General features: G+C 48.8%; 1 protein-coding gene across 1 annotated transcript in view; it reads left to right on the top strand.

The window, feature by feature from the left end:
- The window catches only part of LOC147733916 (differentially expressed in FDCP 6 homolog), a 276,207-nt gene extending 249,820 nt beyond the window's left edge, over positions 1 to 26,387 (top strand). The window contains exons 11-12 of the mRNA XM_086952810.1: positions 12,077 to 12,167; positions 25,372 to 26,387. Coding sequence (XP_086808936.1) covers positions 12,077 to 12,167; positions 25,372 to 25,631 — 351 coding nt within the window. The 3' untranslated portion in view covers positions 25,632 to 26,387. The remainder of the gene's footprint in view (positions 1 to 12,076; positions 12,168 to 25,371) is intronic.
- The last annotated feature ends 266 nt before the right edge of the window (positions 26,388 to 26,653 follow it).

A 26,653-nucleotide genomic window follows, 5' to 3' on the forward strand; every position in this document is an offset into this window, starting at 1 on the left:
GATCTTGGTACATTCAGGAGTTGCATATATATATATATATATATATATATATATATATATATATATATATATATATATATATATATATATCCACCACCAGCCCCGCCTCTTCCTAAAGAACGGGTCCGACACATGCACTGGGACCACACCAGGAAAGTTTTATTACCATATATTCCTGCTCCAAACCACACCAACAGCGAGTCACTCTTCCAAGCGGGTGCTGCAGCTCGGTGGTGTACCGCGATATGTATGAAGGCTCAACAACTTCTCAGTCTCAATGAAAAGAAAGGTAGCACTCCCGGGATTTCAGCACAGATGAGTTTTTTATTTTCTCGACAGACGCGTTTCGGGAAAGCTCCCTTCCTCGGTGTCAAACATTTACGCTCTGCGCGGTGCCATTTTTAAACAGACATCTGGCCAAGGAAAATAAACACAAACGAGGGACACCCACACATATCTCTATGCGGAGAGCGCCATTTGTAAGTGTAGTAATTACAAAGTAAAAATTTCTCAGACAGCAATACATTTCCTAATTGTCTGTGACTATGAAATGTAATATAGCCGTGGATCGGCAATCGCGACCCAGCTGGGTCGCGTGGTCCGTCCTGTGAACGGTCAAAAAGGGTGGAAAGTGCATAAGTAGGATAAGTGCGCATAACTTCTATTAAGCGCCATGTGTAAATAACATATTTACAAGAAGTGAACATTTACAGATAACGACACAGTTCATTAGTTAGGATCTCCGGGTAGGACCTCCTCGTCGTGTTTGTACCTGCCGTCTATAGCACGAGTGGTGCGGATCCGTGGTGTCTGGCTAGAACCAGAGGTTGCAGATGAAGAAATCCAGAGTTCACTGGAGACACCGTATTTGAGGTTATAAGGAGGCAGGTGTTCTGGGGTTTTTGAGGTTGCTGGCTGCAGAATACACCGGGATTTCGCAGGAGCAGGTTCAAGATGGAGACCGGCAGGTAGGGCTGGAATAAAGTCAGTGGGCGTCTTCCTCTTGTTAGCTTCTGCACACTGCTGTTCGATGCTTCTTCTTCTCTTGTAGTTTCTTCTTGTCTGCTTTCTTGGTTCAGGGCTGCCCCCTAAATAATGTATTTAGGGGGCGTTTTAGGAGTCTCGAGCAGTGCTTGATTTGTAAAATATGAAGTCCAGGTGCTCAAATGTTTGTCGGAGGCCACACTTACTTTCCCCCAACTCCACCCACTTTATTGACTCCACCCATATCCTCACTGGCACTGCTAAGAGTCAGATCTAATAGCCTACGACTTCTGAGACCTGTACGGTCAGTTAGATGTAAAACTATTGATCTGTTTTGAAAGAGCTGCATGGACTCGCAACCAAATTAATTGGAAAATCTACAACCCCTATACTTCTCCCTCCTCCTTCATTACTTTGGATCTGCATCCGCTGTTCCATGTCTTGGTCACAGTCACTGTAATCTTCTTTCATGAAAGCATGGTTACCAGAAGGCTCTGCCATTTCCCTACCTTCCTGACATGAGACATGTCAGTAATATCTCACATCCCGTTTCCTGTCTCACTATGCCTACAACATCCCAGAGTGTGCCACTGGGTGATTTCCAAAGAGACCCACCTTCACATGGATAAAATAGTTGTTGGAATATGTGAAAAACAAATATCTGGAGGTGAGGGCTTGAGCCTTAATGAAAATGGTAAGGTATCCATTTACCACGTTACCAAACTAGTTACAGGCTTTATGTCCTGTTAGGGTATTGATATTGCATGCCTTGCTGCAGAATGTGCACATTGACAACTCTTGCCCCCCCTCCTCCCCCTCCCGTCCCACAGCACCGCAGACATTAAGTAACTGGTCACCACATTACTGCCACACTCTGCTAAAATATCGCCTCGAGTTACATGTGTATGAAGTGAACTGTGGACATTTCAAACACAAGAAACTAGTTGCCGGATTGAGAGCTTAGCGGGCGTAACTCATCATGATCTTCGGAACTGGCAGCTCACAGTTTCAAGGTGTATTTCCCCACATTATTCCATGAATTGGGCCATCACCCCTCACGCCTAAGATTGGGGAATCCACATCAGACTAAATTGTTTGATTTACAGAATGCACAGCTTCTTAGAAATGCAAATTATTCTGAGAGTGAATAAGCATCGTTTTTAGTTATTTATAAATACATCATTGAGCAACGTGAACATATTTCCAAGGCATCAATATTCACTGGGGCAACCTTCTAACAGGGTTTAAATGTGCTTAATGCCCATGCAGGCTGTCCAGGCAGTAAACAATGTTGTGAATTTGCAGAATGCATTGGGATGTAGCACATGCTAGATGTAGATGTCTAGGGTTGTAGGGCCTCTGACGTGGTTTGATGTAGTGTTTGCACTTACCACGGTGTTAGGATCTACCATTGGGATGTAACACAGAGTCCATGTAGAGGTTAGGGTTGTAGGGCCTTTGAGGTGGGTCCAGGTAGTGCCCTGCACTTGTCATGGTGTCAGGCTGTGCACATGTGAGGTGCAGATATGCAGTGACTTGCAACAGTGGGATATAAGCCAGAGCTCATGCAAAGGACAAGAGTGAAGGGTACCCTGGATTTGAGGCTTGATGTAGTAGCTCAGGCTACCTTTCTTAGGGTTATAAAGAGGGATCCTTCTGAACAACACCTTAACAAAAACATGAGAGCACAAGGTAATCACATTCAAACCTGCAAAGTGAAATCTCCAAGTGGCAGAGAACTGAGAAGCCGCTTCCAGGCAGGCTCTGCTTTCCTGAACAAGAGCTAGCCGGGCCCTGCTGAGAAGAGGTGAGCGGGTGCGGACTCTGCAGAGAGAGTGCTTAAACTGCCTGACGGGCCAGGCACACACACCTACTTCTTGTAAGGCAGTGCAAGCTGAGCGCTGCAAACCCTTTCACTTTCTTAGGCACTAGGAATGGTAGGCTTCCTCCTAGGTTGTAACACGAGAGCGTGCACCTCTCCGGTCTGTGTGTTCATGCAGAGCTTCTACAGAGAGCTGAATTACATGGGGGTATGGGGCTCTCTGTTCCACAAGCATGGGCTCTGCTTCTGCACGCCAGGGGGCTGTGTAGGCTCTTGGGAGGGGGGATCTCTGCACCCACCTAAAGTGGCGAGAATTTCTGGGAGGGCGCGGGAGTCTCCCTTTTCCTTGCCTAATTTTGGGTCCTGTCAGGGAGAGGTGTCTCTCTTCTCTCCGGGAGTGTGGATTAATGAGGGGGGCGGAGTCTCTCTTTCCCTTGGCTAGTGGTCAGTCCTGCAAGAGTCCAGCTCTCCCACGCACCTGCTAGGTAGGGTGGGTTCCTGCTGGAAGGCAGCCAGGTCCCTTCCTCTTGGCTAGTGTAGGGTGGGAAGGGGGTGCAGGCCCTGCAGTCCAGAGCCCCTCTTTAAAACTGCCACAAGCATTTCTCTTGAACTCTCTAGCAGAGATTCTCGGAGCAGAAAATGCCCCCACTCCCCACCCCTCTCCCCCAGGCGTGGTGAGTTTCCGAGTGGGGATCCCTCAGGGGCACACCACAGAGGTGAGCAGAATCCGACACGGGAGGCAGAACCAGATGTCTGGACACAGAATGAGACTGCCGGAACCAGGAGTGTGGGTCCAAATACGAACATGTGTGAAAGTAAGAAAGAGCTTAGAGGAAGGGTAGCCTCGAGACGCTAGCTTCACGCTGCTGGAGGGCGCGCGCCGGGGCCAGAGCAGATGACTGCAAAGACATCTTCAAAAACAGGGTGACACCTGTTATTTCCTTACCAGCGTTTTGCTTTTATCTATAAAAATCATATTAAGGGGACTATTTGTCACTGTCACAAGGCAGCTACGTAAGGGTAGCCACGCCTGTGTGTGTGTGTGTGTGTGGGGGGGGGGGGGGGGGGGGGGGGGGGGTACAGTCACCATTAGCAATGGTGGCCTTACTCCACTGTCAGGAAAATGTGGACAAGGCTGCGCACTTCAAGGACGTGCAGGTGCGAACAGTGCACTGTATAAATGTTATGGCATGCATTCACTGTACTTGCTTGCAGCCTTGCACGCGGTGCCCGGCGCCGGAGGAGGCATGATTGCTCAGCCTCATGGCAGGCCTGAGGCCTCGGACTCATCACTCGGTTAACTCATAAAGCTGTCATTATAGCCAACTATCACGGTGACCCGCCGTCACCACGGCACGCTCAAGGCAAAAGCAGCTTGGATTGGTCTACTTACGTTTACTGCCGAGGTGGTGACCTTGGGCGGCGAAGTAGGACAGTGCAGTGTATACTGGTCAGAAATACCCCCCCCCAGACCAAGCTGGCATGGAGCAGCGTCACAAGGGGCATTGGAGGCACTCACAGGCGAGTCAACGCAGCAATGCGGAAATTCAGTGAACAGAGAGGGGTGGGTTTCAGTAGGCATGGCTTGCTGCACACCAAATCCATGGGGTGTTGGGAATCTGAGGGGGTGCACCTATCCAAAGTAGGCATGGCGATCTTCCTATCAGACCTGGGTGAAGCGCTAGGAAAAGCAGGGGTAGGTAGGGTAGGACTAAGGCTAGGTAGTGGGGGCCCTGGGCGCAGCGGGTGCCACGCCCAAGGCTGTGGAAAAGGTGGTAAGGCGACCCCATGCAGGACAGGCGCAGGAACAGGACCTGAAGCCCCCGTGCAAATGCACAGCTATGAGTCATATATAAGCCGAGGGGCCCTTCTCGGGGACTTGGTTCAACGGCACCCCGTTAGTCCTTAGGGCGGTTGTAAGCCTGAACAACCGGGGGTTTGCTAATAATGCCCCGCCTGGATGGGCAAGGTGTGAGTTGACTCTCCCTTGTCCGGAGGGTGGGGCAGGTGGACGATAGGTCCACCGGTGGGAGGCTGGTGCCTCCCAGGATCGACACCTGGCCAGGGCCATTGTGTCAGCATCATTGGCTCAACTTCAGGCGCCCCGTCACGAGGGGTGGCGGGGCTTAGGGGGGTCGCCTGTCAGTTAACCCGCTCCGTTATTTGTATCACAAATAAACCTGCAACTTCTTTTCCCAAATTACTTGTCTGTGTATTATTTGGGCGGTGAAAGTTGTGGGAGGGAGGGGCGAGGTGTACCGATGCAACTACTATGAGGGATGCCCGATGTCCCTGCAAGGGACCCCCTGGGAGGGCAAACCCCGTAGTAGGGCGCAGGAAACCGAGGCCAGCCCTGGGTGGGAGGGGGCGGGGAGGCGGGGTCACGCTAGGCATGCCACCCCCCCCATCCTCTGGGGGGCTTATAGGCGAGCTCCTCCCCCTCAGCGGCCTCTTTGCTGCTGCCCCCTCCACCTCCGCGGTCGCAAGGCTGACTCGCCAGCCTTAGGCCCGTTAGCCCCTCCTAGGCCCCTTTCCCTCACCCCACGACCCGGACGCAGGCCCGCGATTTCAGCTCCCCTCCCTACCGCTCACCCGCTGAAAGGGGGGAAGTGGTGAGGGGGGTTTTATTAATATTGTTTATGTCTCTTTCAGGTTGCAGGAGGTGTTACAGGGCGATCCCCCATGCAGGACAGGCGCAGGAACAGGACCTGAAGCCCCCGTGCAAATGCACAGCTATGAGTCATATATAAGCCGAGGGGCCCTTCTCGGGGACTTGGTTCAACGGCACCCCGTTAGTCCTTAGGGCGGTTGTAAGCCTGAACAACCGGGGGTTTGCTAATAATGCCCCGCCTGGATGGGCAAGGTGTGAGTTGACTCTCCCTTGTCCGGAGGGTGGGGCAGGTGGACGATAGGTCCACCGGTGGGAGGCTGGTGCCTCCCAGGATCGACACCTGGCCAGGGCCATTGTGTCAGCATCATTGGCTCAACTTCAGGCGCCCCGTCACGAGGGGTGGCGGGGCTTAGGGGGGTCGCCTGTCAGTTAACCCGCTCCGTTATTTGTATCACAAATAAACCTGCAACTTCTTTTCCCAAATTACTTGTCTGTGTATTATTTGGGCGGTGAAAGTTGTGGGAGGGAGGGGCGAGGTGTACCGATGCAACTACTATGCTCAGCCTCATGGCAGGCCTGAGGCCTCGGACTCATCACTCGGTTAACTCATAAAGCTGTCATTATAGCCAACTATCACGGTGACCCGCCGTCACCACGGCACGCTCAAGGCAAAAGCAGCTTGGATTGGTCTACTTACGTTTACTGCCGAGGTGGTGGTGAGCGCTGGGTGGCACTGCCTTTATTAATAGGCCTGCTGCTACCTGCCTTGGACTCAACTGCGTCCAACTGCTGGCGATCCCTCGTGGGGTGCAGGAGTGCCGGGGCGTGGTTTTAAAAAACAATCTACGTAATACGCACGCTGCCGCAGTACAGCCTCTACCCCCACAGAATCAAGTCCAGCGGCCAGCCCAATCAGTGACTCGCACACTGACAACACTAAACTAAGGGCCCGGGCTGCCACCAAATTTGGATAAATGGATGTAACGACTCATCCTTTCTTTAGGTCTCGGCGTCAACGCGCGGAAGCGCGTCTCCGCCGGAGATCTTTTGTCAGCGACTATGCTTCCCAGGAGACAGTCCCGGCCACGCGCATCCTTCCAGGCGATTTGTAACTGGAACGCGCGCTGTGGCCAGGCGCTGTCTCCTGGGAAGCGCAAGCACCACACACGCATGCGCATACACACACACACAAGCGCCCACGCACATACATACAGAGACACCCACCCCCCCCTCCGCAGACATACACACACGCGCGCGCGCACACACACACACACACACACACGAGTGCACCCCCCCCCTGTCCCCCGCCGTCGCACACATGCATACACACACAACGATGGAACCGAGCCCCCCCCAGCCCTTTGTAACTTACCAGATCAATTCTGAGGGACTCCGCTCTCCTTCTGGCGTCGCGACTCGCGAGACGCTTTCACTCCGCCTTCTCTTCCGGTTACGTACGCAGCCCCGCCCCCGTCACAGGCGACTTTGCCTGACGTCCCGTCCTACCTGCGCTCACTGAGTTCGGGAATGACCTGCATGCATAATAGGGAAATATTGCCGCAGCTGCGCCCCAGCCACACGCAGAACTGGAACACCAACAGGGCATGTGTGTAACAGGCACCACTCCTCAGCCCCCTAGCGACGGATTTGACCCCCTATGATTAATATGTGTGCACCCGAATCCCCCGAGGGGCCCACACTTGCTAGCTTTCCCCAATCAAACAATAACTCAGAATAATGTGACAACCTAAATGAAGGGTTTCTATAAAAGTGACGTTGTCAGGCAAAGGCAAACATCTCTCAAAGATGTGGAACAATGACAGGCGAGTTTCCCCTTTGTGGGCCCCTTCTGTAGCTATCCTGCTCCAGTCTAAACAACAATAAAGCTTGAACGTCGGCTAATGATTATTAACAATATTTAGTGCGCAAAAGAAAGTTTTCTTTCAATACATTGCAGCGTTTATGACCCAATTCCTTAATCGCAGTATCCGCGAGATTGTTCACAGTTCATCTGAAATGTAAAGTGTATTGATGGAGCTACTTTGTAATCTATTCCAGTGGACGTGCACAATTAAGCAGATACAAATCTCTCATAAACGCATTAAGTGGTAACCTACCTCGGTGGCGTGTAATTGCATTACGGGTTTTCGACATTCAATTAGAAGACCTTTCTGACAGGTTTCAGTCCCTGAGAGGAGCAAAGAAAGAGATTACCTCATACTCGTGCACCTGTGAGAGTTCTCAGGATTTTCTCAGTGCTTCTAGTATTGCAAACTTTGCACACTTAAACTGAGTGGTTAGGGTTGCGTGCGGTCACCACAAATGTGAAAAAAGACCACTGCTTGAGTTATAATCACAAATCTCACACCAGCTGCAGCGTGACACGCTCTTCGCACAATTAAGCAGATACAAATCTCTCATAAACGCATTAAGTGGTAACCTACCTCGGTGGCGTTTAATTGCATTACGGGTTTTCGACATTCAATTAGAAGACCTTTCTGACAGGTTTCAGTCCCTGAGAGGAGCAAAGAAAGAGATTACCTCATACTCGTGCACCTGTGAGAGTTCTCAGGATTTTCTCAGTGCTTCTAGTATTGCAAACTTTGCACACTTAAACTGAGTGGTTAGGGTTGCGTGCGGTCACCACAAATGTGAAAAAAGACCACTGCTTGAGTTATAATCACAAATCTCACACCAGCTGCAGCGTGACACGCTCTTCTCTGGTATATGTGCGCACAGAATGTCCAAGAGTGCACCAAAGTGAGATGTGAGAGTTAGGATGGAAAATTAATGTTTTAACAGAAAAAAGTTTACTGTTAGGTGCCAGACTCTATTCCATGGTGCAATGAGACTCGCCAACAGTAAGACTGCTAGATGGATGGAGTGAGAGTCACGCTCGATGAGTGAGACATGAGGTGTCTGGAAAAGTTCTGCTGGCCAGGGGTAACAAAGGCTGCTGCAGTCCCTGTGGCTCAGAAGGGCCCCAGCACTCCACGGGGCCACGACCCCCTCAAGGGCGCCCCATTCAGCTTAGGGTCAAACAATATCTGTAAGATATGAGGGGCTCGTGAACCCCTCATCACATTGTGCAGGGGGCATCATTTTCAGCTATGCCGCTGCTGCTGGCCACACGCATCCCAGCGGACAGGTCAGTGTCAGGGGCTTCTGATTATTGCATGCCTTTCCTGAAAGGGCGCTGGGTAAGGAAGTGCTCATGTGAGACCAGGATTCTGATGTGAAATATAACAGCAAGGACACTAGACCAAGTTAATGGTATAACATTTGGAGGGTTGAAACCCTAATTTCTTTAAGCCAGGGATGCAGTAGATGACGTGAACATGGTTCACAGTAGGCATCCACAATCTCGAAATTTAGGGAAAGGCCTTCAAGATATTTCTGGAACAGATTCCCAACTGGGAAACCTAGATGTTAAAAGAACACTCGAAAGTGTATGATAACCATGTGCTTTCCTGTATGACCAGTCTTTTTAGGTCTCGGCGTCAACGCGCGGAAGCGCGTCTCCGCCGGAGATCTTTTGTCAGCGACTATGCTTCCCAGGAGACAGTCCCGGCCACGCGCATCCTTCCAGGCGATTTGTAACTGGAACGCGCGCTGTGGCCAGGCGCTGTCTCCTGGGAAGCGCAAGCACCACACACGCATGCGCATACACACATGCAGAGTAGTGAGTGCAGAGTAGTGAGTAGTGAGTGCAGAGTAGTGAGTAGTGAGTGCAGAGTAGTGAGTGCAGAGTAGTGAGTAGTGAGTGCAGAGTAGTGAGTGCAGAGTAGTGAGTGCAGAGTAGTGAGTGCAGAGTAGTGAGTGCAGAGTAGTGAGTAGTGAGTGCAGAGTAGTGAGTAGTGAGTGCAGAGTAGTGAGTGCAGAGTAGTGAGTAGCGATTGCAGAGTAGTGAGTAGTGAGTGCAGAGTAGTGAGTAGTGAGTGCAGAGTAGTGAGTGCAGAGTAGTGAGTGCAGAGTAGTGAGTGCAGAGTAGTGAGTGCAGAGTAGTGAGTACAGAGTAGTGAGTAGTGAGTGCAGAGTAGTGAGTAGTGAGTAGTGAGTGCAGAGTAGTGAGTAGTGAGTGCAGAGTAGTGAGTGCAGAGTAGTGAGTAGTGAGTGCAGAGTAGTGAGTAGTGAGTGCAGAGTAGTGAGTGCAGAGTAGTGAGTAGTGAGTGCAGAGTAGTGAGTGCAGAGTAGTGAGTAGTGAGTACAGAGTAGTGAGTAGTGAGTGCAGAGTAGTGAGTAGTGAGTAGTGAGTGCAGAGTAGTGAGTAGTGAGTGCAGAGTAGTGAGTGCAGAGTAGTGAGTAGTGAGTGCAGAGTAGTGAGTAGTGAGTGCAGAGTAGTGAGTGCAGAGTAGTGAGTAGTGAGTGCAGAGTAGTGAGCGCAGAGTAGTGAATGCAGAGTAGTGAGTGCAGAGTAGTGAGTAGTGAGTAGTGAGTGCAGAGTAGTGAGTAGTGAGTGCAGAGTAGTGAGTGCAGAGTGCAGAGTAGTGAGCGCAGAGTAGTGAGCGCAGAGTAGTGAGCGCAGAGTAGTGAGTGCAGAGTAGTGAGTGCAGAGTAGTGAGTGCAGAGTAGTGAGTGCAGAGTAGTGAGTGCAGAGTAGTGAGTGCAGAGTAGTGAGTGCAGAGTAGTGAGTGCAGAGTAGTGAGTGCAGAGTAGTGAGTAGTGAGTGCAGAGTAGTGAGTAGTGAGTGTAGAGTAGTGAGTAGTGAGTGCAGAGTAGTGAGTGCAGGGTAGTGAGTAGTGAGTGCAGAGTAGTGAGTAGTGAGTGCAGAGTAGTGAGTAGTGAGTGCAGAGTAGTGAGTGCAGAGTAGTGAGTGCAGGGTAGTGAGTAGTGAGTGCAGAGTAGTGAGTGCAGAGTAGTGAGTGCAGAGTAGTGAGTGCAGAGTAGTGAGTGCAGAGTAGTGAGTGCAGGGTTGTGAGTGCAGGGTTGTGAGTAGTGAGTGCAGAGTAGTGAGTAGTGAGTGCAGAGTAGTGAGTAGTGAGTGCAGAGTAGTGAGTGCAGAGTAGTGAGTGCAGAGTGAGTGTGCAGAATGCAGAGTAGTGAGTGCAGAGTAGTGAGTGCAGAGTAGTGAGTGCAGAGTAGTGAGTGCAGAGTAGTGAGTGCAGAGTAGTGAGTGCAGAGTAGTGAGTAGAGAGTGCAGAGTAGTGAGTGCAGAGTAGTGAGTGCAGAGTGCATAGTAGTGAGTGCAGAGTGAGTGTGCAGAATGCAGAGTAGTGAGTGCAGAGTAGTGAGTGCAGAGTAGTGAGTGCAGAGTAGTGAGTGCAGAGTAGTGAGTGCAGAGTAGTGAGTGCAGAGTAGTGAGTGCAGAGTAGTGAGTGCAGAGCAGTGAGTGCAGGTGCAGAGTGGTGTGTATTGGCAAAGTAAATGACAATGCCATTTATTTATGATTTAAAGAAAAAAAAAGAAATGTCATGAGCAATGCCAATAGCTCTACCTTTAATGATGCTGAGACCATTGCATTGCAAATGCTTGTTTTTATTTTATTATTGGAGCTCACAGTCACTCTTCATGACTGCCGGGACAAACCACACTGCCTCAGCAGTAAATCAGTGAGTGAGGTCTTTACTGACTTTTCCTCAATGATATGTGACGTGCAGACGCATGGTGTAGACCCAGCCCTTATAAATAAGTGCCGGTGCTAAGAACCGGGAAGCCCCGGCACAAATTAAGCAATGGTCTCAAGGTGAGTAGCCAATGGGCTACTGACTTTAGGGTGACTACAACCTTGGTGTGCTCACCCCACGTGGGGGAATGAGCACAGTCCCTAATCCTGATTGGGGAGTGCCTAACATCTGTAAGATGGCGGGCACTAACGTGTGGGCCTCCTCTCGCATCCCCCACCTGAGATGTGAAGTTGGCAGAGGTGGGCACACTTTCTGAGCTTGCTAGTTTTTCGAGCTGAAAAGGTGGGGAGACAGGAAGGGGGCGTGCTCCTGATAGCAGGAGAGGCTGGGGGTCAGATTACGAAGGCTGCCAGGCCTTTGAAACTCCCCTACCACAGATGGCTCTTCCTGGCCTGGGAGAGGTGTGAACACCTCCGCCCAGGAAAGGCTTTGTTTCTGGCCTCAGGGAGCAAAGACTCCCACCCCAGGGGTCCAGAAATATGTCTCTTGGTGGCACTCAGGGAACCTACCAGAGGCTGGTCGTTTTTCAGGGGCCATCTCTAAGATGCCCTCTATGTGCATTTTTCATTACATCCCACACTGGCGTCTGTGTGGGTTTAATATGCTAGAAGTTTGATACCAAACTTCTCAATTTTCAGTGTAGCTATTATGGTGCTGTGGAGTTCGTAATGACAAGCGCCCAGCACCATATACTCAATGGCAGCACTGCATTTACAATGTCTAAGAATGGACTTAGACACTGTAGGGGTACAGGGCTCATGCCCCCACACCCTCGCCACTCGCACTGGGCACCCAGCTAGAGGGGTGACTGTTCTATGCCAGGGCAGTGGGTTGTAGGCATGGCACACAGGGATGTGTGCCATATCGAATATCAACTTAGATCTGAACCAAAACATGCAGCCTGCAAGGGGGGGGGGGAGGGGGAGATAATGAAATGTATTATTTATGTAAATGATAGTCCAGTTTGGTAATCCACGTAGTACTTGGGTTTGTTGACTAATTCATATTGATATTTTTTTCTCCTTGTGTCCGCAGGAAGCACAGAAGAAGCTTCATCAAGCAAGTCAACAAGTGAATAATTGGAATGTTCAACTGACCAGGCTAATGCGGCCTATACCACTAGGAGGTACACAATGATAAAGAAATTTGGGTGAAAAAGTATAGATGATAGCTGGAAAGAGAGCATGAGTCCTGGAAGAGGGAAAGGCATGTGTGGAAGGAATATGAGATGTTACCAGATGGATGGTGGTCTTGGAGGAAAGACAGTATTATTGATGGAGGATTCATTAAAGGAGAATATATGGTGAATTGAGAGTTGATAACGTAACATAATGTGAAGGTAATGCAAGGTGAGTGTTAATTTGGTGTGGGCTGAAGGAGCAGTTGGCAGCCTCTTTGTAGACAGACAAGGTTAGAGCTAAGGGAAATTCTCATTGTACTTCAAATACATTTGCAGAATCGTCACCCAGTTAAGTATCCGTGAACAACAACAAAAAATTGTTGTACAAGTGTTATTAGTTAACTAGTATGGCCCTATCACCTACATTCACCTGTTGCTTTGAAAAACATTTAGAGCTGAGAAAATCAAGGAAATATGTCATCATCTCACCTGTGCACACTTTACCTGTATGTAGGACCTTCCTACTGCTTGGTGAGACTGTCACTGTCTACACACTGAACCAGATTCCACTACCTGAGCCTTCAACACAAATTTGTTTCACCTATATTTATATCCCACAAACTACTTGTTATTTCGTCCCGTATGGATCTTATCATCACATAGTGCATAGTGGATACTTTTACTTCTAGCCAGGTGGGTCTCTTTGGTAGCTAGTCTGTTTTAGCGTAGGTACTTGCCCACACCCCTCACATAATCTGCATTTAGGGGGAAAGTAAAGTAAACTTAGGACTTAGTGCAACCTTCTTCAAAGTTAACATGTTCAACTATATTAAAAATAAATATAAGTGCAGAATAATATATCAGTTTAAACTAGTATACAGTAACAGTCAGGAATGTTTAGCCCCTTGCTAGGTCTCAGCATCCAACCACACCTTCTATGTTTCTCCCTCAGTTGCCACACCTTTTCCATTGGTACCTTTGGTGTGCTGTGGGATTACTGTCTTTGACGGTAAGCCTTCATGTATAGATCACGTGTAATATCTTTGGTCAGCACAAACTTAACAATCTGAACAACTCTGACCGAAAGCCACTTAAATGGCAACTCTTTCACTCTTTTTGGATTTGCAAAGAACTTTATTTTCTCAAAATCTTAGCAAGGATCAATCCCTCTTCAGGCCAATACAGTGAAACACTGAGCAGCTTTTAAACAGCTGCTCTGTATTTCACTTGAATGTGTTGACCTCGAGGCAGAACAGGTTCGCAGTTGCCCTGGCGGTAGCGCATTCTTTGTAATACAATGCACTGTCTCGGTTTACGCTCTGCGCACCTTTTGAAAGGTGCGCCAAGGTTTGAATCCGGAAAGTGTGCTGTATTCATAATACCACCCTGTGTGGGGATGGACAGTAAAAATGACTTCACACCATCCACCCTAAACATGGTGGGCAGTATAATGCCCTTCCTCTGACACCCTACTCATCTGCTTGTTGGAGGAAGCTTTCAGTCCACAGAGCCAATGGGGGCTCAATCAATGGAAAGCTGGCTGTCCTCCTGATCCCACGCATGACAGGCAGACTGTCAGTTTGGCGAACAAGAAACTCTGTCACATTTGCAACAGAGTATTTTGCCCGCCAAACTCTAAATTAGTCCCTATTTGAATTTTTTTTATGTGGCAAGATATTGATAAATTGGTTCTTACCTCACCCTCTTCCATCTTCACAGTTTAGTCCTCATCATTGCTCATTTCACCCTCATCCGAGCACTTTCTGCCCATCTCCTCTCCATCCCATTTCCATAGTCACTGCCCTTCTCTCTTTTCATCACTCACCTCTTCTTCTTTCCACACATTCATCCTGTTTTGATCTCCTCCTTTACCTTTTTACTAATCTTCTCTCCTTCATTGCCTCTTTTTCTTTTTTCCCCATCTTCATCACAAACGTATTCACTTTTTTCCGCATACCCATGTTGTGTTCCTGTTTTACACCCCTCTGTTCTTCTCACTCCTTTTAACCTATCTTTTTGTCTCCCCTTTCCTCCCATTTACTTCCTCATGTTATGCCCTCCTCTTTGTAATTCCACCCCAGCTTTCTCTCCTTTTTCTTTTTTTATGTCTCCTGTCACCATTTTCCTCTCAGGTTGACACCATCTGTTCCGGTTCTCAGCCTTTCTCTGTTGGTTTCTTCCGTTAGCTTTTCTCAAATACCTTTCCTTTTCCAGAGACTGAGGTAGAGCTGTATTTTATATTGCACACATACGTTAATCTTGCTGTTGTGCCCCTCTCCCCAGTCAAGATAGTCTGTGCCTAACACAATGCTGTCAAGAAAGGATTGACCAGGGCCAGGTAATTCTCCATGCTCCTCCTGCCGAGGCTCTGCATCTGCAGTTGAAGTTTTCCTTCCTGAGCAGGGCCGAACAGGCCGAAGCGGGCACTGGGCGTTTTTTCGGTGGACCTGAAGGGTGGGGAATGTTTTAGTACATGTTAACGATTTTGTAGCAGTGGTGCAATATCATCCCACTCTACCTAAAGCAGCAGCTGTGTTTCCCACCAGGATGCCCCACCCCTGCGGCCGGTCTGACTTAATTGCCGGGGCCGGTTTGCGTTCCCAGTCCGGCCCTGTGCCTGAGCCCTGATGGTAATCCCATACTTGCACTACTACAAGTTACCAGTTGACACCTTGTCACCAAGGAAATAGTGTTCCACTCCCCTGTGTTAGCTCAACAACCATATGCATTCTAGTCGTTCTTAGTTCTGGTTCCCTTCTGTTGACCTACTTCAACTGAAACATCCGAAAACAAATATTTTTAACAGAAAAGCCTAGGAGTGGTGAACTGCGTCCCTGTTGTCCTGGATTCAGTTTCAACCTCATGTTACAGTGTCGCAGCTAATGCAGCAGTAAGATTGTTGAGAAACAGAAGCTACAGAGAAGGTCACATTTGTTGCAGAGAACCATCAGTCCTTACAATCAGGTGGTGGAAATTATATTTAGTTTGGCAGGTGTGATGAATCCCATGGGATGAGTAGATACACATTCCCATATTGAGTGGCTCAGTTAATTCAAACCCCTGTTTACACAGGGTCAGGATTGAGTTGAAAGCTGTTTTAACATATCCCATAATTATCGGATACGTTAAATACCTCCAGCTTTGTTACAATTTAGGAGGTCTAACCTGCTGAAATTTAACATGGAAAATGTGTTCGGCATTTACCGTACCATGTGGATTTTGGGGCATTAAACACCAAAATCGGCATGTTATTCCCCACAAACTTGTAAAAGGCACTATTTATCGCACCTGATAAATAATGTGGTATTGTTATTTATCATGTGCGCTAAATTGCCCCTACATCAGCAATCGGGAACACAGTAGTTGCCTGGCCCAACAGAGAGCTCATGCTTCCCTTCATAGAGAGAAAAGAACTTACTTGAAGTTGGTGGGGGGCCAGTAACTGTAACATATTGTGGTCTTGTTTGTTCAGCTCTGAGATGGCCAGTCAATTCTTTGTTTAGCTGATGAGTGATCTTACAAAAAGAAAACCGGTCCAATAGGGGTAGTACTTTGTGGAAGCCTTTTCGTCACTCAAACGGAACGTAGCAACAATAATCTGAAAGGGACCGTTATAGATTCCTTACCTTAAAATTACCCCGAGGCAGTGGCAGCTGGTGACATTTGAAAGTGGTAGGGCGTAAAATGAAAATCGTACTGCAGACGACAGACAAGCAATGCAAACAGGCTGCTCAGACAGCTACAACTAATTGAGCCTCTTCTACTGGCGCACATTAGCAGCTCAGACGGCTCTGCGCCTCTGCCAGCCAGCGACAAACTACAGGTGCATCCACAAAGCTGCACACGTACAGGCGTCCAATTTGCTTCACGCATTGTTTCAGCACCAAACCAATTGAAATATTCTTTGCAATCTATTACGCATTTTTTTATTGTATGCACGGTTCATTAAACAACATTGAAATTTCAGCTTCAAATAATAGTAACCCACCACATTATCTGAATGAACAAAAAGCACCGTTAACCACATTTGCTAAAGCTTTAAAGCTTTGCACGGGCGCACTACACACTTAAAAGATGGATTCTGTTTACTTATTATTGTAAATGCCCACCTACGCAGCTATAAATCGCGCTGCATCGCGCTAGTCCAATCGTAACTTTTTAAATAAATACGCAGCCAGAACTCTTAAAACAGCAATCACTGAATTTTAATGCACAATGTGGTGATCTCGTGCTTCAGCAGCAACATTAACTAGGCGCCAACCATCACAACGGCCCCGTTAATAACAGACTGACTCGGTAAAATAAAACCATCACAACAGCCCCGTTTTTAACAGACTGACTCAGAATAATAAAATAAAACCATCACAACAGCCCCGAATAATAAAATAAATGTAAAAAAACGTACCTTGGCTTCCATCTCTGACTCCGGACTCGAGTCCTGTCCCGAGACTGCAGACTCCCGCCATCCTGGATTTCAAATGCCTCGTCGTCAGAGTCGTCACTAAAGGCTGCAGGCAGCCTCCCTCCCCTCCATGGCAGCCGGCGCTGATTGGTTCGGCCGGCTGCCCTAAATACGTCATTCCTTCTTGTCTCCATGCTTTAGAACGGAGAGTGGGAGGAGGCAGGGGGGAGCAACTTGCCCACTGTTGCTAATACTGTCTGTTTGGACAGCCTCTCAGGCTGTCCAAACAGTCCGTATTCACAACAGTGGGCAAGCCACTCCCCCAAGCCACTCCCCCCTGCCCTGAGGCTCGACTCGTAAACAGGAAGTAAGTTTGCTGACTGCGTTCTCGCCGTGCAAGAAGGGCAGGCAGAAACAAATGGTAGTTATAGATAAAATAACTACTATTTGTTTCTGCCTTCTTCTCGCACGGCGAGAAAGCAGGGGAGGCGGCGCCCAAACGCCCCCATGGTAAAACCGCCACTGCCCCGAGGCATCCGGAGATTTTTTTATTAGTAGTACCCTTGCACGTCCGTGGGTGGCGTCGGTCGACTCTGCATTCGTGGTCGCCAGGATGACCTCGCGGTGCCTACTCAGATGCCGCCCCTGCAAGATAACGTCAGTTCTTTTGCATTCTGCACTAGCCTAGCGCAGATCCGGAGAGAGCTACTCCTTAGTCAATGTTTGACTAGCCTTTTTTGAGGTTTTGTCAACTTCTTTTTCAAATCTTCGACTCCTGGTGAGCAAGGGATGTCCCAACGCCGGACCGGATTCGAACCATGCGACTTCTGTGTCAAGCTGATGTTTGTGATGGATCCGCACCTTGTGTGTCTTTGGTGTCTGGACCACGACCCAAAGTCATGGTCTGACTGCCGGGCCATGAATCCAAAGTCTTTGCGAGAGTAGTCCCAAAAGTAATTGGAGGCCTTTCTAGTTCAAGAGGAAGGTCTCAAAACTGTACACGGAGCCACCACACCTCATCGCACTCCAAGTCTTCGAGGTCTTTGGGTAAATCCAAGAAGAAGGTGAAGAAGCACTGGTGCTCTACATCTTCTCCCCGTCGGTCAGCTGACGCAATGCGGGACCCAGAGTGTTGACGCTCTAAGGCTCCATCTCCGGTGTCTACTTCAGGGATGACTCCACGCCTTCCACAGTTTCCGGGAGCAAGAGTATCCCCTGCCCACCTTTGTAAATTTTACGAGACCCTCCACCGTGTTTTTAGGTAGCCTGACTCTGCTGGTGTGCCTTCGGACCTGCGGAGCCGGTCGGGGGTCCTGGGCCTTCGATGCCGGCAGCTCCAGCCCTGGCGCCAGAGGGTCCCAGTGGATCCATCCCCATCCTCACCCGGAGCCAGAAAGACATCGGTTGATGTCTGATCCGACGCTAAAGGGTACTTTTGTTCCCCTGTTCATCCTGGGTGTTCCCTACCATCCAGAAGGTGGTGATGAGGACTGGGAGGGGTCGCTAGACCCTTTAGCAGACCAGCTAGAAGAACTGGACTAGAGAGAGGACCTAGATGGCGCCAGTGGTCTGGACACTTCTCCAGACCCTGGCATGCTTTCTGCCTTTACCGTGGCTATGGAGGAGAGAGCGTCCACGCTGTGGTGGTGCACAGGGCAGCCGAGGCCTTGGATACCACAACTCACTAGGCTGAACGATTGCCATGTCGGTAGCCCTTAGGCGCTGCGCCTCGTTGAGGACATCTGGCTCTTCGGAGGATGTCCATTCAACTTTGCTGGAAATGCCCTTTAATGGCCGTCGTTCTTTTGCCGACAAAGCAAACTCGGCGCTGAAAAGCTCTTGGGCTACGGGCAGCTGAAAAGCTCTTGGGCTACGGGCAGAACTTTGGGCCTTGCTGCACCTTCCAGCCCACTCCTCTCTGCTTTTCACGCCTTTCGTGGCTATGTAAGGGGCGCCCATCCATGTCCGACCCAGTCTAGCCACCGGTTCAGGCAAGCTACCCAGCCTCTGCATGGCCGCGGACGTGGGACCCAGCAACCTCGCTGGTCTGGGAGCCAGCAGGCAGGCTAGTCCACCCTTTCTCCCACTGCCGCAGCCTCCAAACCCTCCTAGTCTGATGTTTCACGCCCTTCAATGGCCAGTTGGTGGCAGGATTACCCATCACCTCTCCCACTTGCAATCCATCACGTCGGACAGGTGGGTTTTGCAAATGTGTCCGAAGGGGCTACTCCCTCCCCTTCGAGACTGCCCCTCCCTCCATGACACCGTCTTTCAATCGCATGTCGGAAGATCATTTGGCGCTTCTCTTCCAGGAAGACTCCACGCTCTTGGCCAAGGGAGCTATCGAGAGGATCCCTGCACCAGAAGTAGGTTGTGGCTGCTATTCCCGCTACTTTCTGGTGACCAAGAAGGACTTAGGCCTGTGTCATATTCTAGACCTCAGGGCCCTCAAGCGCTTCCCCGGAAGGAGAAGTTCAAAGTGCTCACGGTTGCGCAGGTTCTGTCTGTCCTCGACCCTGGAGACTGGATGGTGGCGTTAGACTTGCAGGACGCCTATTTCCATATTCCTGTCTGGACAGCTCAAAGACGCTATCTACGGTTCATGGTAGGCCATGATAATTTTCAGTTCACCGTGCTCCCCATTGGCCTTACCTGTGACCCTAGGGTTTTCACGAAATTGATGGTGTTGGTTGCAGCTCATCTGCGCAGATCAGGGTGTCCCAGTCTTCCCCTAATTCGATGACTGGCTGTTGAAGGCGGGCTTGCCACAGGCTGTCTTCTCCCTCCTCACGACTATGGTGGACCTCCAGCACTCGCTGGGGTTCACTATTAGAATGCCGAAGTCACACCTGACTCCCTCTCGGACGCCCCCCTTAATCGGAGCTGTTCTGGACACAGTGCAGTTTCAGGCCTATTCTCCTAAGCAGCGAGTGTGGGATATTCGGGTTATGATACCAATGTTTCAGCCTCTATACCGGATTTCGGTGGAACTGAACCTGAGGCTACTGGGCCTCATGGCCTCCTGCATCCTGCTGGTGGATCATACCAGATGGCATATGAGGGCTCTGCAGTGGTACCTGAAGTTCCAGTGAGCGCAGCATCAGGGGAATCTTTTCAACTTTGTCCAGTTCTCGGAGGGTACTGCACAGCAACTGCAGTGGTGGTTTACGAACCCGGCTTGGGTCAGAGGCAGATCCTTCTCCCAACTAGACCTAACAGTGGTGACAGATGCATCTTTTCTGGGATGGGGCAACCAATAATGAGAGGCGAAGATCAGAGGCTCCTGCAGAGTTCGGGCTCCTTATCAACCTGTTGGAGCTCTGTGCGAGCCGCCTGGCACTGAAAGCATTCCTTCCTCCCTCAAAGGGAAAGTGACGCAGGTGTTCACAAACAACACCACAGCAATGTGGTGCAGCAACAAACAGAGCAGGTGTGATCATGGACCCTATGTCAAGAGGCTCTTTGCCTTTGACATGGCTTGAACATCAGGGCATAACCCTGGTGGTAAAACAATTGGAAGATTCTCTGAACGCCAGGGCAGATTAACTCATCCGTCACTTCCTGGTAGATCACGAGTGGTGTCTACACTCAGAAGAGGTGCAAGGTTTCTTTCAAAGGTGGGAAGAGCCTTGGTTAGATCTGTTCGCCACTGCAGAGAATGCGCAATGTCAGCAGTTCTGCACTTTGGAGTTTCCTAGGCAGCACTTGCTTGGCAACTCTTTAAATCACAAGTGGAACTGCAGCCTCCTGTACACATTTCCACCTGTACTACTTCTGCCCCGAGTGCTGAAAAAGGTCAAGCACAACCAGGCCCAAGTCATTCCTGTGGTTTGAACTGGGCATGGAGAGTCTAGTACCCCGAGCACATGTGCATGGTCATCGATCCTCCGATCGGACTGCCTCTTCGGAAGAATCTTCTGTTGCAGCAACAGGGAACAGCCCTTTGCCTGAACCTGTCCAGCCTCCACCTCCTTGCGTGGAGAATGACCGGTGACAGTTGACAGCTTTTGACCTTCCGCCCTAACTCAGCAATGTCATCTTGGCAGCCAGGCATCCCTCCACTAAAACCATATTTTCGATTATCAAATATTTCTCCTCCCCCAGTGCCACTAACAGCCTTTTTACCCCAACAAACTAATGGACGAATCTGATTGCGCAATACTTTTATAAACCACCATTCAAGTCTCACTTGGGGAACTCCCCGCTGTTGTGGAGGGTAGTTCAGTCGGGTCCACCCCTGTGTTTTCCAGCGCCGGGGGCAGCCTCCTGCAATTCCCCACCATAATGTTGGCAGACTCCCTAAAAATACTTGAAACACTGAAATCAGGCTCCCCCTCTGACCCATGCCCCGCGAAAACACTAATATATTGAGGTGATCAACCCAGCCAACAACCGGGTTTTTAACCTCTCTTTATCTGTGGGTTTGGTGCCTGACAGCTGGAAACATGAGAAAATCTTACCGCTTTTAAAGAAACCCTCAGCCGACCCCTTTGTAGCTAGTAACTACAGGCCAATTTCATAGCTGCCTTTTTTTCTCCAAGGCTTTGGAGAATTATGTAAATAGGGTCTTCGTGGATTTTGTCGAGGCCAATAACGTAATATATCCTAGCCGGTCAGTGTTCAGAGCCACCTACAGTACGGAAACGGCCCTACTGGAAGTTTCAGAGTCCATCAAGACTACCCTTGATAGTGGAGGCAAGGCGGTACTAATTTTATTAGACATCTCTACGGCTTTCAACACCGTTTCCCATGCTCTTCTTTTGCACAGACTTCAGGGCTGTGGCATTGGTGGCACGATACTTCGGTGGTTCACTTCTTACCTGGAAAGCCGCCAGCAAACGGTCTGGTTCCCCCTTTTTTCGGCCCTTATTTCCCCATTGAATGTTGGTGTCCCACAGGGATCAATCCTGAGCCCTACCATGTTTAATGTGTTTATGGCAACTATGGCGCTTCTGGCAGAACAGTATGGCACTAAAGTAATATCTTACGCCGATGATACGCAGCTATTGTTCACCTGCGAAAAGGATATGCCCTTGAATGGGACCATGATAAACACCTGCTTGTCTAAGGTGTTCACCTGGTTTAAACAGAATCAACTGTTGTATAATTCTGAAAAGTCAGAATTCATTTCTTTGGGACACAACCCGGGTGAGGAATAGCGCAATTGGTGGCCACAGAAGATGTCTCCCCCTGCTAATTTAGCTACCACCGTCAAAAACCTTGGGGTGAAATTGGACTTGGACATATCCATGAGGTCTCAGGTCGAGCAGTGGCTGGCACATGCTTTGCCTACTGAATATGATGCGTAATTTCCTTCCATTTCTCCCAGTCCTTCATAGGAAAACAGTGGTCCAAGCATTGATTGTTTCCAGCCTCGCTTATTTGAATGTCCTGTATTTAGGCCTCACTGACTATCTTCTGGGTCGATTACAGGTGGTGCAAAATGCTGCGGCAAGAGCCATACTTATGGTCAGCTCCAGGACGCACATGACCCTGCATCTGAAGTCCCTACACTGGCTTCCAGTGTGTACATTTTAAAGCCCTGATATTGGCCTTTTAGGCCTTTCACAACACGGGGGCCTCATACTTGAGGTACTGAATACAGCAGTATGCTCCACCTAAAAATCTGAGGTCGTCCATCCAGCAGCTCTCAATTGTTCAGAGGTTTTCTCGTTCCCGTCAGAGTGGACGTTCCTTTCAGGTTTGCAGCCTTTCAACTCTGGAACAGCCTGCCTCCATCTTTACGCCAGGCTCAGGATCTTCTCAGCTTCACTAGTAAAAATATATTGATGTATTTTTATGTGTTTGGTCCGTAAGAACTAGCTGTTCTGTGTTCATTTGCCCAAAGGGAATCTCTTTTTTGACTTATAGTCTTCTCAGCTTCAGACGTGGTTTAAAAACCTGGCTTTTTTCACAATAAGCAGCAGATATATGTGTGCCAGTATTGCTCTGTCACTGGTTCTCTTCTCTCAGCGCCAGGACACTCCTAGGAGTAGCTGCACGCTTTACAAGTGCCCAGTAACATAACATAACAGTATACACCTGTAGATGGAACAAGTTTGTGGCATGGTGCACAGCAAAGGCTGTGGATCCCCTTTCTGCCCCTCTTTCTGATGTTCTTTTCTTTATACTTTCTTTGGCCCAGCAGGGCTCTGCACTAGGCACTCTCAAAGGCTATCTTGCAGCTATTTCTGCTTTCCTTCTGCTACCAGATCAGCCCTCTTTATTTACTCATCTCTTTCCTCCTTCTCCTTTCATAATGCCCAAGTGGGACTTGGATTGTGTTCTAACCGATCTTATGTGTGCTCCTTTCGAGCCCCTTCACAACTATCTTCTACGGCTCCTCACCCTGAAAACTGTGTTTCTTGTTACCATCACCTTTGCTCGCAGTGTGAGTGAGCTTCAGGCTCTATGTTCCAAGCCCCCTTTCTTCTCTGTGCATCCGGGCAAAGTGGGGCTTCGGACAAGGCCCGTTTTCCTTTCTAAAAAAGTGACACCATTTCACATAGGACAAACAATCACTTTGCCCACTTTTTCCACACCTCCGCAAGGAAGAAGATAGACTCCACTGTTTGGATCATTGACGTGCACAGTTCTTCTACCTTGACTGCACAAAAGATTTCTGGGTGGGCGATCAACTCTTCGTTGGCTACGTAGGTGCCAAAAAAAGTCGGGCTGTTCAAAAGCCTACCATTTTTCAATGGGTTGTCCTTTGTATTAAACTATTTTACACTTTTGCGAAAATGGAACTTCCAGTGGGGCTGTGTGTTCATTTTACTAGGGCTGTGGCAGCAACCACTGCATTGGCATGTGGAGTTACCCTTCTTGACATCTGTCAAGTGGCCACATGGGCATCTTTACACATGTCCACCAGACATTACTGCCTGAATGGTCCGGAGGGACGGCTATTTTGCCCTTCTGTCCACCAGGACTTTCTAGTGTGAACTTAGTTCACAGTCACTCCTCCAAGGATGGTATTGCTGGGGTATCTAGTCTAAGGTAAGGAATCTAGAACTGTCTCTTTCAGACATATATTTTTTTATTGATTCCTTACAGCCTCACCCATCCTCTCCGCTCTGTGAACTGACTGCTACGGTTAGGGACACCCTTGCAGGGCCCTAGTTGTGAAGCACCACTGGTCAGTGTCTTTCATGGCGCTGCACTTCTGGAGTGGAAAGTCGTGTCAGAACTGATGTCACCGCGCAGGGGGGGGCATCTAGGTAGGCACTGCGACGTCATCCCGGCGACCACGAGGACAGACGTCGAGTTGACTGACGCCACCCACCGACGCCCAAGGGTACTGCTAAAAAAAAAATTCTCCGGATCCAGTCTGACGCCTGGGGGTAATTCTTAGGTAAGGAATCTATAACTAACATATGTCTCTTAAAGATACATCTTTACCGAAGGTAAGTAACTTGTTCTTCAATGTAGGGATCTGTCCATTTGAAGAAACCTCATGACCCTCTGCATTTCCACTTAGCCTGAGCAGGGCGGGACTGGCCGTAGCAGGCACCGGGCGTTTTCCTGGATGGCTGCCAGGGTGGGGGCTGGTTTTGGGCCCCTGGGGGCCGTTTTTGTTACCAGGTCGGTTTCGCAGCATAGCTGCAATATCGGCCCCTGCAACAAAATCGGCCAAAAGCGGCCCTTGCAAACAGCTAGACCGCACCCCCAACCCCAGTGGCGGCCAGCTAAGCACTTTCCCAGGGCTGGTTTTGGTGACCAGTCTGGCCCTGAGCCTGAGGCCTTAACGTCCTGAAAATAACCCCAAATTAGAGCAGGGCCTTTAATCTTAAAGGCCAGCGAATTAATGTGAGTTACAAAACCCTCCATAACTAATCGAATTGAGTAAATCAGAGCTTATTAAACCCTCCTGCAGAACCCGCCTCTTGGAGGTGCACCATTCATTGCCACAAAATAGCACACAATGCAGCAAAGGGAATACTCTACACTAAAAAGTATTTTATTCATTTTTGTCTCCATTGGTGCTTTAGTTATTGCAGACATTTGAAATGTAAACATTTGGCCTTTATCACTAGTTTACTGTTACAAATGCGAGTGGTTTCACAGCGAGTGGCAAGAGCTGAACTATACGTTGTTCCTCACTCAGAGGATTATTGGCAAACCATCTCTTTAATACCCTTTTAAGCAAAGTGCACCTCTTTTGGTGTGTCGCCATTGGGACCCAGAAAATCCATCAATTAAATACAAGGAAAAAGGGCATATGGTCACACACAAGCAAATCAGCAATCTCTAAAATAAAAAAATAAAAAAGCTGTCGAGCACTGCATCATTGGAGGCTCGCCCCGGATAGACTGTTTGATAGCGATTTTGTTGGGTACTCTCTTTGTGCATAAGCCTTATTTTTTACTTGTTGTAATGGAAATTTGTTCTAGTTGAAGCCGATGTTGCTGTAAGAGCAGGTAATAAGGAGGAGCGAAGGCAATTTGTTGGCAAGGACTTTGAATTAGGGGCTATTTTTATTTTGGAAATTTGAAGAGATTGGGAGGCGACAAGACTTTGGAAGGGCATTTCATCTTGAGTTATTTTACCAAGCCACAGTGCTCATAATGGAGAAAAAGCAGTGCCCTGTGTTGAAAATAGCAGCAGGAGATAGACGAATGCGATGAACCGATCATGTCTAGATGTTTGGCTGGCCCAAACTAGTTGTCATTTTCCTTTAGTGCCTCCTCTCCAGTTGTTTATCTTTTATGTTAAATGTGCTGTCTTGAAAAGCCTTAAAAGGAAAATCTGCGTAACACACAGAATCACCTTTCTCTTGTTTCTTTTATTTTCACTGTATACCATCAGGCGGCCAAGCTAACCAGGACATTGTGTCACATCGTAAAGATGGCATTTTCATCAGAAACAAGTCCAACAGCAGTCAGCCATCCGGGGCAAAAAGTCCACCTCCACAGCCAGAGACCAAGGTTGGTGCCAGTCAGCTCTTGGGGACAAGCAATCCAGCACAGAAACCGGAATTTGGGAGCAGCATCAATTATCCCTCTAGGAAAGTAAGTTCTCCTGAGCAATCTGAGAACAACAGACAGGGGCAATGGAACTATGATTGAGTCCTAGGAGCCCGAAGACTGGTCAAAATATGAATGTACGTCTATGGTTTCTGAATGGGAGAGACCATGGAAAAGAACTCCCAAAAAGCTGATGGGTAAAATTTTACACCTGTTCCAGTTGCCCTCAAAAGGTTTGACACACACAATGCTCTGTGGAGAGGAGGTAATCTCGGGGGACTATGACTGTACTTGATTAGGAGACATGCTTTCTATTTGAAATTCAAGATCCATATCTGTGGTGGCATGGCCTACATTACCAAGACCTTCAGTGGATTGAAATGACTGATACATTTTCCGACATTGATAGCACAAACAGGAAAAAGAGTCAGAATGTTGTACTATCTCCTTCCAGGCAGCCAACACTACATCAGCTTCCTAGTGACATCAACACAGCTGCTGTTTATCTTTTTATATTCAGAAACAATTTACTTTAACAGTTGCCACTTCCAATACTTTCACCATTAGGCAGTATCTGGGGTTGTGTTTGTTTTTTTAAAGCAATGCTACATTTGCCTTCCAGTACTTTGCCATTAACCATGGGGCTGAATTTGTGTTGGGGATTCAGAAACAATAATGTCAGTGACCTCTGAAGGGTAAGACTGCAAGCGCAGGTACTGGTTTACATCAAACACCGTGTGATGTTGGGAAGACCGTTTACGACATCTGTGTGGTGTGTTTTAGATACAAGGTCCTACAACTGGTATAGAAAGCCAATGAAGGACCCAATAAAACCAAGAATTGGCCAACCAGAATCTACAACGCTTTCCGAGTGTTGCTCATCAACATGGCACCTGGGCAGGTGGAGTGTTACATTGGTCCTGGCATCCGCAGTGATGACACTATGTCAAGTGCAATCCAATGAAAAGGAACCCCACCCCCTCCTGTTCTGCCTTCTTTTTCAACTAAGAACAGCAAACGCAGTCTGTACACAGAGCTTCTGCCTATTGGTTCGTAGGTGTTTAACACAATGATGAAGGCAGTGGTTATTGCTGGGCGTAAAAAATGTGATCCTGGGTACATCG

Source organism: Lissotriton vulgaris, chromosome 1_2, assembly GCF_964263255.1.
Source record: "Lissotriton vulgaris chromosome 1_2, aLisVul1.2, whole genome shotgun sequence".
In the NCBI taxonomy this organism is placed as follows: Eukaryota; Metazoa; Chordata; class Amphibia; order Caudata; family Salamandridae; genus Lissotriton; species Lissotriton vulgaris.